Genomic DNA, 14,734 nt, shown 5'->3' with positions numbered 1-14,734 from the left:
TAGTTCCTAGAATTTGTAAATTTTTTTAAGTGATAATAATAAATTTTAATTAATAAATAGATTTAGTAAGACATTTTGTTATTACATTTTTATTATATGCTCTCAAAAACTTCTCTATAGGCAAAAGTTAGGCACCATACCATAGGCATCATAGAATTCACCGTATAATAATCATAAAATAATCAATTCAATATAATTCAACATAATTTATAACATATTCGTTATGAAAAATAACATTTCAAAAAGAGAAAATATAAAAATATATTCCAACATAATAATATAACATAACATTTTTGGGATGATACTGAGTGACGTAGTGACGAACTTAAGAGGTAGAGAAAATGAGTTAGAGAGAGAGGATAGAGGCTGAGAATGAGTCTGGAAGAAAAAAGAAGAATTCGAATTGGAGACAGAAATTAGGATTACTAAATTCAAGAAATAGATTTATGTTATATAAATTAGGATAAATTAATAATTTTTATATTTGTGTATATTTAATAGGTTTCATGGGGCGGGTACTTATATCTGTGTCCCATTAGGAGTGGCAAACGGAGAAGTTCGTCTTATCTCACCAAAAGCCCCCATCTGGTGGGCTGGTACGCCCCGCCCCGTCTAGTAAGGCGATTCTGAATTTCTCCCCCGCTCCGCCTAATAGTAGGCTGGCGGATTGGCGGGCTATCTTTTTTTTATAAGCCATTAAATATTAAATAATATATAATTTTACAACAATTTTAATAAATTTTTTATTTTTAAAAGCATACAAAAATTATAATTTTTAAATTCACACACATTAAAGTCTTTATAATTATAAATATGTAATAAACATAATTATAAACTAACTTTTTTAAAATAAAATAATAAAATTAACATTGTCCAAAATAAAATAAATATTGTCCAAAATATATAATTAAACATCTTCAAGTTTATAATCAATCAAACATAAAATATAATCCAAAATATAACTTAGAACATCTTCAATTATCATCTTCATCCTCTTATAGATCAATAACATCATAGAAATTTATAAAAAAATGACCATGACAAAATAAAAGCTTGCCCAAGGGGGAAAGCCTGCCCGGCCCCGCCCCCTCCCGCCAAAGCCCATGAATTAGGAGGTGCGGGGTAGGTGGGCTTTTTAAGTTTGGCTGTCTCAAATTTCCAGCCAAACCCGTCTTTTTTGGCAGGTTATGTGGACCAGCCCAACGGGTTTTGACCCGTTTGCCACCCCTAGTTCCCATCGATTTTTTCGTGGCAAGTTGTGAGGATTTTACGAGTCCCCGTTTTGGCTGTTTTTGTGATCATCCCTATTGCTAGCATGCATTGGTTCATGACGTGGAGTTATTCTAGCCACTCAACAAATTTTTAGATAATCCAAGTTTAGGTTATATAATTTTTATAAAGTCACATGTATCCTTGTTATAATAATATTAATATAAGATAAATAGATAAACACTAAGCTATTGTTTGGATATAAGATGGAAAATAAGAGAAAAGAAAATAGAAAGAAAGAAAATGAGAGGAAAGAAAATGAAAAGAAAAGTTTTAGACGAAGAAAAAATGAATGGAAAGAAAATAGAAATTTTTTTTTTGCTTGGATGGAAAGAAAAGTAAGAAGAGAAAAAATTATAATAGACAATGAAAAATTAATTTTTCTATCTATTTTCTTTTCTAGTATTTTGTTTTCCCACATACACATTTTTCATATATATAACAATAACTAATATCACATATCAGGTTAATTTACGTTGATAAACCAAAATCACCCCAAAATTACCTAAATCCCCTAAACCCAAAAACATTACCTAATTATCTCCTTTTATATTTCTATATAAATCGAATTTAATGAATTCGAATTAGAGTAATAAGCAGTAAATCGAATCTATAAGATTCGAAATACTTGACATTGTGATTCGAAAGTAAATTGAATTCAAAAAATTCGAATTATGTCATCCCCTACTAAATATAAATTTTGATTTATATGGTTCATGCTAAATCGAAGCAATAAGGTTCGATTTATACTCATTTAGTAGCAACCAGCTCATTATAAATAGAATCTCCTTCATTCGATTTAGTAGTATAGATAGCATCCAAGTAATTTGAATCTTATAGATTCGATTTACTACGAAAATACATAATTTAAACTCCATAAATTTGATTTACATAGATATGTAAATTGAAACATGCACGTAGCTTTTTTTACTTTGGAGGATATACGTAAAATTGGTTTGCAAATGGTTTATAAAGATGATTTATTCCACATATTATAACTTGTGAAATCATAATATTTTGAGAAGTGATGTATAGACAACTTAAATATTGATAAGTTTAAAAAATTTTAGAAAAAAAATAAAAATATCAAAAAATTACATTTTGATCCTTGAGGATTTTTTAAAAAAAAAATTGTCCATAATCTATGATTAATAACTTTAAAATTATATATATGTTATTTATTTAATATATTTCTTTTTATTTTATTGAGATTTATAATTTTGTTCTCGGCGATGTTAGTGGTTATTAAGAGATTTTTACCTTGGAATAAATTATAAAAAAAATAAAAACAAAATTGGTTACTATTTTTCTGACAATTCATTTAGTTTTTAGTTTAAATTAAAATTAAATTATATATTTAATTTATATTTGTTTGTTTATCCTAATGATCGTATATAATAGATAATATATTTAAGCATGTTTGAAAAGAAATGATTGAATTTTATATAATTGAAAGTTAACTATGAAATTAAAACTAAGATCAAATAAAATACAATAAACATATGAAGAGTGAAAGTAAAATAAATAATTAAAAATAAGGTAATGAAATAATTAAAAAAAGCAAAAAGAGAAAAAAAAATAATGCATGTAGTTGATAAAAATACACTGTAAAAAAATTAATATAATCAATGAATATAAAAGATGAAAGATAAAAATTAAGATATATTTTTGTGAAAAAATTAAAAAAACATTGTGAAAAAGAACCTATTAATTAAGTTTTATGAAAATATTATAAAAATTTTAAAATATTAATAAATAAAATAATAACTCCTTTAAGAATTATTAATCAAAATACATAAAAGCACATTTTGATTCCTAGATATAGAAAATAATAAGAGAATAATTCAAATTAAATTTATTTATTTTATTATTGATTAAATAATTTAATGTTTATTTAATTTTGGTCAAATCAGATAATATAATTGCAAATACATAAATTCAAGAATTTGACCATTATCAAGCATCTCATCAAGAAAGTTATGCAAAATCTATTATTTGCACATTAGAAAGCTTTTGTAGCGCTTTTTTACCAGAAAAAAAGTTTGGTATTTATATAAATTAAATCCTATGAAATTTGTTTGTTTTATTGAACAATAAATCTTTAAAAAATGTAAATTTATGATCTCTTTCAATATTTTTAGGAATAATATTCATACAATTGTTGACTCGCATTATCACTTTTTTTTAGCGATAACATTAGAAAAAAATATATAATTTGTTGTCATTCTAAAAAATAAATCCATAACAGGTCAACTGACATAAAAATATAACATTTGAAAAAAAAATTATTATAATAAATATATTTATTTTAACAAATATTTTTCTATCTAATACTATAAAAAAATACATTGCCTACTTTAAATTGTTACATATCAACTTTTATCTACGATAGTAGTAGTAGAATACCTAAATTGAAATATGTTCATCAAGAAAACAATCAATAAAAGAAATTATTATAAAGAGAAAAAAAGAAGAAAAGAAGAGTTGAAATAGTAAGAGCGATAAAAATCACGATTCTTATAATTGTGTGACCATCTATATATAATAGACCAGACAACTATGATTATTTAACAAAATTAATTTGTATTTATTGCACTCAACTTGAATAAGTAAGAAATTATCTTATTTTAATTTAGTTCTTAATTCACATAATTTGAATTTAGTTCAATATATGATTTGATTTAATTATTAGTTGAAAATATTTCTGTTACCTATTTTATTAATAAATTTATTATTTTAATGACTAATAAATTAATTAAATTAATTAATTAGTACACACAATAAATTTGGCTTAATAAATTAAAAGAAATAAATTAAAAAATACTAACAGAATATTAAAATAAAAAAATTAGAAAATATACCAAATCGAATTGATATAAATTATAATAAATGATATAATATTTAAATATCTAAACAAATCAATTAGTTGAATAGTTAGTTTATCATAATAACTTGTATTTAATGAGTTAAAAGAAATAAATCGAAAAACACTCTAAAAAACATGCCACGTCAGCTCCATCATTAAGTGATAGAAATCCAATTTTTATATAATAGAATAGATTCATATATATGCATAACAAAACAGTTTAATATTATATATTTTCTACACTAATTATATGCCAATATTTTGAAAAAAGAAATAAAAGAAGAGATATATAAATATGTATAATATTATTACTATATATGAAGCAGTTTTATATTACTTTAATTATAGAGACTTACTATAATTATATAAAATTTAATTTGAGAAAATAATTTCTCTTGCCATAAATAATATACTAAAACTGTTAGTATATTATCTTCTTTATGGTTAATTGAATTTATCAATATTTTTTCCATGTAAATCGTTATTACCCAGTTTTTAATAATGACTTAATATACAAAATTTGAAATTAAAAATTGTTATTACTAATTCAATTAACTGGTTAATTGAGTAATAATTATCAAATTATTAAGGTGCAAAATCATTAATTTACTCAATAGATTTCCATATATTATTTATATTTCAAGTAATAATTTGAAATTATATTATTTACCCAGTTAATAATACTATTATTAAAAATTATTTTTTGCATTGATTTTTAAATCAATTATTAAATAATTATTTTTGTTAAGATAATTGTTTATAAATTATTTCAAATTATATTTTGTTAAGATATAATTATTTAGATTATTACTCATGACACGGGTATAATTTCATTTTATACCAATTAATCAATTATAATTATATGACACGGGTGTAATTTTAATTTTATCTATGGATTATTTCTCGTAATAATATACAACATATTATTTACCGTGATAATTTGATTTGATTGATTTCTATTTTATTTACGTACATAAATGATTAAAATATATAACATAAATATCGTAATTATTATAATTCTATGATATAATTATAATTAACATATTTTATCATAATTAAATATTAATTTGATATAATTATAATAAAAATACTTTTTTAAAATGATATAATCTACTATTATTGATCCACTAATTATTTGACAATAAACCTTATATGATTTTTTATATCTCCACTATGGAAAATAACTATACCAAATAATATGTAACATATTACTACTTGTATAAGTTAAGGCACAAAGATAGGATTTAATTAAGGTGATTGAAACTTTCACCAAACAGAATATGACCTCAATCGAATAAAAAAGGGTACTCGATTTTGCATTAATTAGCTAGTCGAAAAAATAACATACCCATTCATTATTCATGTTTCATTATATTTTTTAAATAATATATAAAAAAATATATATCCTGTGTATAAAAATGTGACTATTAGTAATTTTATTAATAAACCTTTTTTTAAACTATTACTAATTTCAATTTTAATAGAAAATCTGAAAAAATAATTTCGCTTGCCATAAATAATATACTAAAACTGTTAGTAAATTATCTTTTATATGGTTAATTGAATTTATCAATGATTTTTTCGTGTAACTCGTTATTACCCAGTTTTTAATAACTACTTAATATACAAAATTTGAAATTGGAAATTGTTATTACTAATTCAATTAACTGGTTAATTGAGTAATAATTGTAAATATATTACCAATCGTTGAAATTGCATATCTGAATTTGTCACGAATTTAACAAAACTGAACTGAAATTGAGGGAATTCAATTTCATTATGTACTCCACTTTAAAGATTTTCGGACAGACGTAAAAAACATCGAGGGGATAGAATTTGAACTTGCTCTATAAAGTTCTGTGGATGCAATTCCTCAATCAAAATCGAACTCCTCCTAAGAAATCTAACTTTAACCACATTCCATTGGGTTGGTCATAATAGGTGAGTAGATCCAACTATCCTTCGGTAAAGTAGAAACTATTACCTCTTCTTTGAACGCTTACATCCATGTAGTTGGAACCCGAATCAGTGAAGACAACTCGATGAGGTATTTCATGGATGTGATGCATTGTAAATAATTGTGGCAAAAGACAATCGAACTGAAACATTAGACGATAAGAATAACTTAGAGTAACAACAAATAAAAAATTATCAAAAGAATAATATAATAGAATGAGTATATGAAAAATATTATAAAAAATTATAAATTGTACCTTAAAAGGATCAACTTCAATAAAAAATGAAGAATACATTCTTATTCTATGAAGTAGTAAAAAAAAAACACTAAATATAAAATTATGAATTGACTCTCAAATTTAGATTCATGTACCATAGGAAAACACTATATATAGACTTTAGTAAAACAAAAATAAATATGTAAATTACCTACTATTAAGGTAATTTTTTAATAATGTATTAAATTTTGATTTGATACAATTATAACGAAGATATGTTTCTAAATTAGTATAATTATATATTATTCATTAAATATTAATTACAATATAATTATATTAAAGATATTTTTTATAAAATAATTTAAAAAAATTATTTGATATACGTGAATCGGGTAACAAAGATTTTTTATTATTATTATTACTATTATTGATATTATTATTATCATTAAAATTATTAAAAGTATTTTTAATTGATAATTGATAAGTAGTTTAATAGTGCATTAAATATTAATTTGATATAATTATAATGAATATATGTTGCTAAATTAGTATAATTATATATTAGTCATTTAGTATTAATTATAATACAATTACAATAAAATAATTTAGAATAGAAAAAAAAATTTATTTGTTTTGGAGGGAAAGCGGAGGCATGAGAAATCGACACGTCACCTTTAATAGCTTGGAAAAACCCAGTTTTAGTATATTAAGTAGATTTTGTATTTTTATCACCCCAATTTAGCCAATGTATCCTGAATTTTTCCTTCAAAAAACGCTCCTCTTGTTCCAAGTTTTTCTCTAATTCAGCCTCCAAAATTCGGACAATAGTGCTATCGCCACCACTCCTTTTGCCTTCTCATTATCCAACCTTGCTTGCAAGATTTGAATTTGAATTTTTTAATTAAGAGCCGCTGATTTTTGCCAATCTACCAGCTTATGCCTGTAGTTTTTAATTTAGGTCCCAAGCTTGTATAACAATTATAAAAACCTCCTCTCTAAACATCAATGCTCTTGGAACCTGAATCTTTTAGTTCTTCGACTTTCTCTCTCTGAGTTAATTGATAATGGGCAGCAATCTGATCTGGTATCATCTAAATGAGCAACAAAACCATTCGGATATGTTATCCTTCAGCTCTCAGATACTAAAGCTCTATCCAACCTTTAATTTCCTGAATGAAATTCCTTCCAAAGTGTCTGTTGCACCATGTAAATCTCTTTCCTTCATACCTCAAATCCACCAAATCACTTTCATTAATAAAGTCAGTAAAGCTCTGAATAGATGAGACCAATTTCATCCTTCCTCTCTCATTCTCATGGTGACCTTTAATTGCGTTAAAGTCTCCCACCACTACTAGATTTTTGCCTATCAACTCTCTAATTCATAATATCTTAGCAAATTATTCTGCCCTAGCTGCCTCATCCGTGTGTAAATGCAATGCTATGACATCCCAAACCTTCATATTTTGCTGAACCTCCCAAGTGAAATGTATAAAGAATGAAACATGTGCCAAAATCTGCAGTTTTACCTCTTCCTTCTAAGCTCCCGCAAGACCAACCGGTTCAACACAAAATAGCACCTGAAAACCAGCTCCTATAATCACCCTCTCCATTGTCGAAGGATTACTTTTATTTCACAGAGAAATAATACTTTGGGAGAATGGAATTTCGTAAACCCTTTGATGTTGTGAACTGTCAGGAGTTTTTCCAAACTCTGACAGTACCACATTACCATTTTCATGGCTCTTTGGGTGCTCTTTGAAGGATGACATCCTCTCCCTCGTTAACACCAGCATTTATCTCCTGACAAACCTTTTTTTGCCCTGTATTATCCTTCTTCTCCTGAGATCTTCTTTTTCTTCCTATAATGTCAATAATTTTTCTCGCGGCTAATTGTTTCAGTTTGGATTTTCTCTGTGCTCTGTTTTTCGTAGCTGCTGCCTTCTTTAAATACAAAGCATTCATTACTCCCTTGAATATTATTGAGAACTCCCAACAGGGTCATTGGTTTTACTACTCTCATCATCAAGATTCAGTAGCAATTCTTTCTTATTGGGAGAGTTAATTACTAATTTGTTCTCGTTTTTCTTCTGATTTTTCTCCTCCATGGATAAGCTGGTCATACCTTTAAGCAAACTCACTGGTATTGAATTTTTATCTTTTATCCATCTTCGATCTTCCACTACAGAATTAGAAATAATGGTATCGTTCATGTTCTGCTCCCGCCTTCCACCTTGTTATAACCTTAGCCACTTTTCCCATCCTTCCTCATCCACCTCTCTTTTCAAAGAGTCCTCCAGTTGTTTCTGGCAGCCTCTTTTTTCGTGGCCTAAGTGTCCATAATAATTACAAAATATACCAATGCATTCATATTTGAGTGTTACCTCGATTATCTTCTGGTTTGGTGATATCAAGATTAATTTGAGCCTTGATTATTCTGTTTTGCTTCCCTCTCACTTGAAAAATATCCACGTCTAGAATTTTTTCCATATTTTCTCCTATCTTTCGATCAATCTCTTTGGTTTTATGATGTTCCAGAAGCCCTCATAGTTGGACCTACATAGGTACTTGAGAAAATTTTACATCATCCATTAGCACATCTTCCTTCCACCTTCTCAAATTTAGGATATAGTTTTTGAAGACCCATGGAGCTCCTCTTTCAATCCTTACCATATCCATCTCCTCATAAAAAATAAAATTGAAAGAGATTTTTTTCATGGTCCGTGATCCTAAATCCTACTGGTTGTTTCCATATTGCCTGCATTGCTGTCTCTAGAGTGCCTCCGGAGAAGGGTCGATCAGCAAGTAACCTTCTAAGGAGACTCCTAGAGCTAGCATCTCTAAACACCAGATTGGATATCTTCTTTTCCCACCCTCACTACATCCTCTCTTCCTCCATATTTTTCTATTGTCATTCTCTCTGAGTTGCAACATTCACTGCTATATTGGATCTAATTGACACCTGAATTGTTGATCGGTTGACACTGTTTTGTGAAATTAGAATTACTCGAGCTAATCCTAGCAAAGCGCATTTTAAAACCCTTTTGGGCGGTATTTTTTCTTGCACTAATTTTTACCAAAAAAATATTATTTGTATTTATATTTATTAAAATTTTCATACATAAATTAATATAATTTGTATTTATTATATTTTTTATAATCTGTACACATATATTTAATAAAATTTATTTGTTAAAAATAATTTAGTATTTATACTAATTAAATAATAATAACAAATGTTAAAAATTATTGGTCCCAAAAATTTTTCATACTCAAATATTGATGGCTATATATAGTTGTATATTTTAAATATTACTTTATAAAAAAGGGGTCGTTTAATTATTAAAGAATACTTTATTCGATATAAAATAGCTTTTGTGTTTTTAAGTAAAAGTTATATGTCATTAAAAAATTTTGAACTTTTCTTTTCATGAAATTAAACTTTGTAAATGTTCTTATTAATTTTCTCTTTTTGAGAATCATAAAATTTATTAATTTTTTTGTCATAAATTAATTATTAATATTTAAAAATATTAACTAAAAAATATTGTTAAATTACTAAATTAAAAGAATTGAATTTATAATAATTTAGCATTTTTCATTTATATATGTTATATAATATAAACAAAAATATTATTTATATATCAAAATCAGTCACTAATATATTTGTGTATAAATATACGTGTGATTTAATTTATTTTTTAATATATATTTATATTTTCACATATATTTTATATTAGTAACTAAGTTTGTAATTAATTTTAGTATATATATAACATTACCCAAATATAAATGATATTTTCATCCTATTATGGAGTGAAATGCTAGCTATCTATGGGAAATCTTATCCAATACAAAAAGAAAAAAATTGTGGGACGATCCTCCGTTACAAAATGATTCTTTTGAATTATTAGCTTGGGTCTTCGAGCATCGAGTTTCTGCTGCCATCATTTATATCGGCAGTAATAAAGGGCTAATTTTTTTCGATATGAGATTAAGTTTGGTGTAATGTTGGATTATAAAATTTGGAGGAGTTTTATACTGTTGTGACATTGTTCAAGTGAAGAGAAAAAATCGGACAGTCCAATTTATTGCAATTGAAAGAAAACACAAATCGAACTGTTAGATTTATGGTTCATGAAAAATAATACATGAAAATCGAAACCACCGATTTTATGCTTTACGTTCAAATTTTTTGGATCTAAAGAAATTGAACCTAGCGATTTCTTTGCTAGATGCAAAAATTTTTTATTAAGTCATGAAATCGGATCCACCGATTTTTAAGCCATCACACTTGCGTAAAGTACTATGTACTCTCATAATTCTGTGATATTCCATCTTCTCCCCAATATAAAAAATAAAAAAATGGTAATAAAGCATAAAAAGTGGTAAAATAATTTGGACATGTGAAAAATGAATAGAGAACAAGATAAGAAAAAGACACGTGCATTACAACATTATTACATTATTGCAATACAGAGGGTATCTTATTCGTCGGTAATATAAATGCAACAAAAAGGAAGAGTTGTGGGACATGAATGCAGATTGCACTACTGTAGTAGATTATCCATGCCCTTGAGATAACTAATCTAGTTCATCTAGAAAGATCTGCGCCTAGTGCAGCTAGGAAGCGGGGAGCCACACAAGCACTTGTTGTGAGCATACGCAGATGCAACGATATTCGACAAGGCGCCTCCCCCTGGAATCTTACCGCACAGATTGTTGTAGCTCAGGTCCATCGAAGTCAAGTCTCTCACTGTGGTTAGTTGTTGAGGGATGTTCCCATATATTTCATTGTGACTCAGATCCAATATTTGAAGGTTATTGGAGAACTCCACCTTTCCCAGATCAAAAGCCAGCTTATTCCGCGCAAGGTTTATCGTCCACGTGTCCTTCTTGGACCCGAACAACATGGAAGCGTCACCCTCTAGCTTGTTGTTGTCCAGGTACAGATACGTCACGTTTATATTCCCCATCGACTTTGGTATCTTCCCGGATAGCTGGTTCGAGCTTAGCCACAGGAAGGAGAAGTTTGGGAAGGAGTTGAAAATATCGGGGATGGGCCCGCTGAGGCTGTTAGACTGTAAGTCGAGGGATTGGAGGTGGGAGAGGCGAGACAAGGAGGCGGGGATCTCGCCGGAGAGATTGTTGAAGGAGAGACTTAAGTCGGTGAGGGTGGTGATTTGGGACAGGAATTCCGGGATGGTGCCGGAGAGGAGGGTGCTGGTGATGGAGAGGTCTTTGAGGTTGGTGAGGTTGAGGAGGGAGCGTGGGATTGGGCCGGTGAAGTTGGCGGGGCCCAATTGGATAGTGTTAAGGTAAGGGAGGGTGGCGATGGAGGGAGGAATGGAGAGAGGGTGACCTGGTTTCATGTCTATGTTGTCGAGGTTGAGGAAGTTGACGCGGTGGGTTTTGCCTCTGTCGCAGCTGACGCCTTTCCAGTGGCGGCAGCAGTCGGCCGTGGTCTTCCATGAGGAGAGGGCGGTTGGGTTGTTCAAGTCCTTCTTGATTTGGAGAAGCGCCTTCTGGTCTTCAGGGTGGCATTGCTGTGTGGCACAGAGTGCTATTGCCACTAGTTGGAGGAGGAAGCAGAATTGGAATATGGTTGAGGAATGCATTATTATTGTAGTTAGAGTAGTTTTGATTTTGCGTTGGGATGAAAAATGAGGGGAACGTACTGGCTTATTTATAGTTGAGGTTTGGATGCATGGGAGATGCATGCATTCATTCATTCGTTCATTCGTTATCAGAAGACGGCTAGCTCATGGCAATTTTATTACCATGGACTGGTAATGGTATTGTCCTAGTCTCAGCAGCGACCAAAAAGTCAAACCGGGTGGCGTCCTTCACAAAAGCCATAAATGAATACTGGTGGAACAGTAGTGGTGGCGCCCATGCATTAAACAATTGCCCAATTATTCCATGATTATATGAACCAAGTTGCCATGTATAGTTTGCATATCAAACAAATTATACTGCACTTCTTGCTTCAATAAACTAAGTTTAATTAAAAAGTAAGTGTTGATTTACAAATGTGACAACTACTTTAATAATTGAAAGCGATAAATACTTTTTCGATTTTGTTAGGTAGATAATTATTTTTGTAAATAATGTGAACAATGTATTCTAAAATTGATTCAATAAAAATAAAAAATACTCTATCCGCAAATTATTTTTTAAATCTTAATATTAAAATAATCATCTACATATCTAATAAATTGAACATCCAATCATTATTAACTATACATGAATAAACTGAATAAAAAAATAATCATTTAATTAAAAATAATGAACATAATCATCTGTATACTTATTAAATTAATTATTTAACATATCAATTATTCACATTATTTAATATTCTTATCGTATATTTTTTTATAATCTTTTGAAACCCTATAATTAAAATTTGAATTTTTTTATTTTAATATTTATGAAGAAACGGCTTCTGGTTTTGACCTTAACTTTTGAAATTCAATGGTTTGGGTCTTGTGGTCCTCTTTTATACGTTCTCCACTTTCGGATCTTTTTGCTTTCAAGTTATCCATCCACCTTTAAATCCGCCCGGAATTGATCAATTTGTCAACAACACTATGTGTGTGTTTGGATTATAGTTTGTAAATTAGAGTTTACATAAAATTAGTTTTGTAAAATTGATTTTGATGATAAGTTAGTTTGGGTTAACGTGATTTATATTTGGTAATCTTTATATCAAAATTGATTATAGTAAAATAAATGTTGTTTGGATTATACTACTCAAAATCACTTTTAGATGAAAAATTACTAAAATAAATATCAATTTTATATACCTACAAAATCAGAATACTATAAAAAATAATATAAAAAATATTTATCATATAAATAAAATAAATACAATAAAAAATAAAAATATAAAAGAAAGTACTATAAATTTTATAATGTCACACAAAAAGAAAATATTCTATAATTTTTTTAGTATCGTCAGTACTCTTTAATTTAGTATTATTTTAGACTATAAATTTTTATTATTTATGCATGACTCTATTGTTATTTATAATTAATTTTTTATTTATTTTGTCCTTTTTTTATAGGATCATAATTTATATTATTCAAAATTTTGATAATAAACGTAGTATATAATAATTACAATTACAATTGCAAATTTTACAAATTCAGAATAAAAAATAAAAAAAATTTAATACAAAACAAAAATAGAGTACATCAAAGAATAGAAAAAAAATTATACAGATAAGAAATAATAAAAATTCCATAAAACCAACGACATATATCATATGAACAAAAAAATACCATAAAACGTAAATAAAATTCATATGAATAAAATCAAATAAAAATAAAAAAATTTCAATTTGTTAGTGATTGAAATAAATCTGAACGATTTTGATGAAAAAAATGGAACTAAAAAATTATGAAGAAGTAGGAAGAACTACAAAGAATGACTGTGAAGATAATAGTTACTAGTATCATTCTTATAGAAGAAAATGAAGGGTAGGGTTGGTAAGAAAGAAATATTTTAGCTTCTCCTAAACATGAAACGTGAAACGTGAAACGCAGAAGCTACAAATTTGAGCTTCTCCTAAACGTGGGTTCAGAGGCAGAATCAATTCTGCGTTCACAAAGATAAAAATGGCCAAACATCAAAGTGAAACTTTCAAGAAGCTCAAACGAGCTTCTCTCCTCTCCAACGTGTTTGCCAAACACACCCTATATATAGTAAGGTTAAATAAGAAAAAATATAAATAAATAATAAAAATATTAAATAATACAAACAATAAATATATCGGATGTTTAATTCATTATGTGTGTAGATAATTATTTTAATATTAAGATTTAGGTAGATAATTTAGAGGTGTAGTGCGTTTTTACTTTATTGGACTAATTTTAAAACTTATTGTTTATTACATTGTTCAGAAAAATCATTATCTACCTAATAAAGTTTATTAAATAATACTATACATCCTAATAAGTTGGATTGATGTAATAATTAGTTCACTAATCCGTTTAAACAAGTATCGATAATTTAAATATATAGAGCTATATCAACTCTATATATTTGACGTTTAAATTTTAATCAAAATTTATCGGCAGTTATCTTTACATAAAATTAATTGTTAATAACTATTAGATAATAATTTACTTAAATATGTCAAATTATTAATAATTTTTAACTATTAATTTTACATAAAAATAATTATATATAAATATTTACCTTAAATTTAACATTAAATAAGATTTTTTTATTTAATTTCTTAATTAAAATTCTAATAATACTAAGTAGCCAAAACATCACAAATAATATATGTTTAATAACACTTTCACTTACAAGAGAGTCTAAATCACTCCATTTAATTGAAATAATTAATTTTTTATAATTATATTATTTTATTTAATTACACAAAAAATTAATTTTAAATTTATTGTGAATAAAATTCTA

The 14,734-nt window shown here is 27.2% G+C and overlaps 1 protein-coding gene across 1 annotated transcript; it reads right to left on the bottom strand.

Annotated features, from left to right (window-relative positions):
- Positions 1-10,736: 10,736 nt before the first annotated feature.
- LOC107481713 (polygalacturonase inhibitor 2) lies at positions 10,737-12,043 on the bottom strand. The gene has a single exon (XM_016102011.3). It carries the CDS (start codon positions 12,036-12,038, stop codon positions 10,905-10,907), a length of 1,134 nt encoding a protein of 377 aa, XP_015957497.1. The 5' UTR covers positions 12,039-12,043; the 3' UTR covers positions 10,737-10,904.
- Between the last annotated feature and the right edge of the window lie 2,691 nt (positions 12,044-14,734).

This window comes from Arachis duranensis, chromosome 3 (genome assembly GCF_000817695.3).
Source record: "Arachis duranensis cultivar V14167 chromosome 3, aradu.V14167.gnm2.J7QH, whole genome shotgun sequence".
Classification (NCBI taxonomy): domain Eukaryota; kingdom Viridiplantae; phylum Streptophyta; class Magnoliopsida; order Fabales; family Fabaceae; genus Arachis; species Arachis duranensis.
This window is presented reverse-complemented; position numbering and strand designations above follow the sequence as displayed.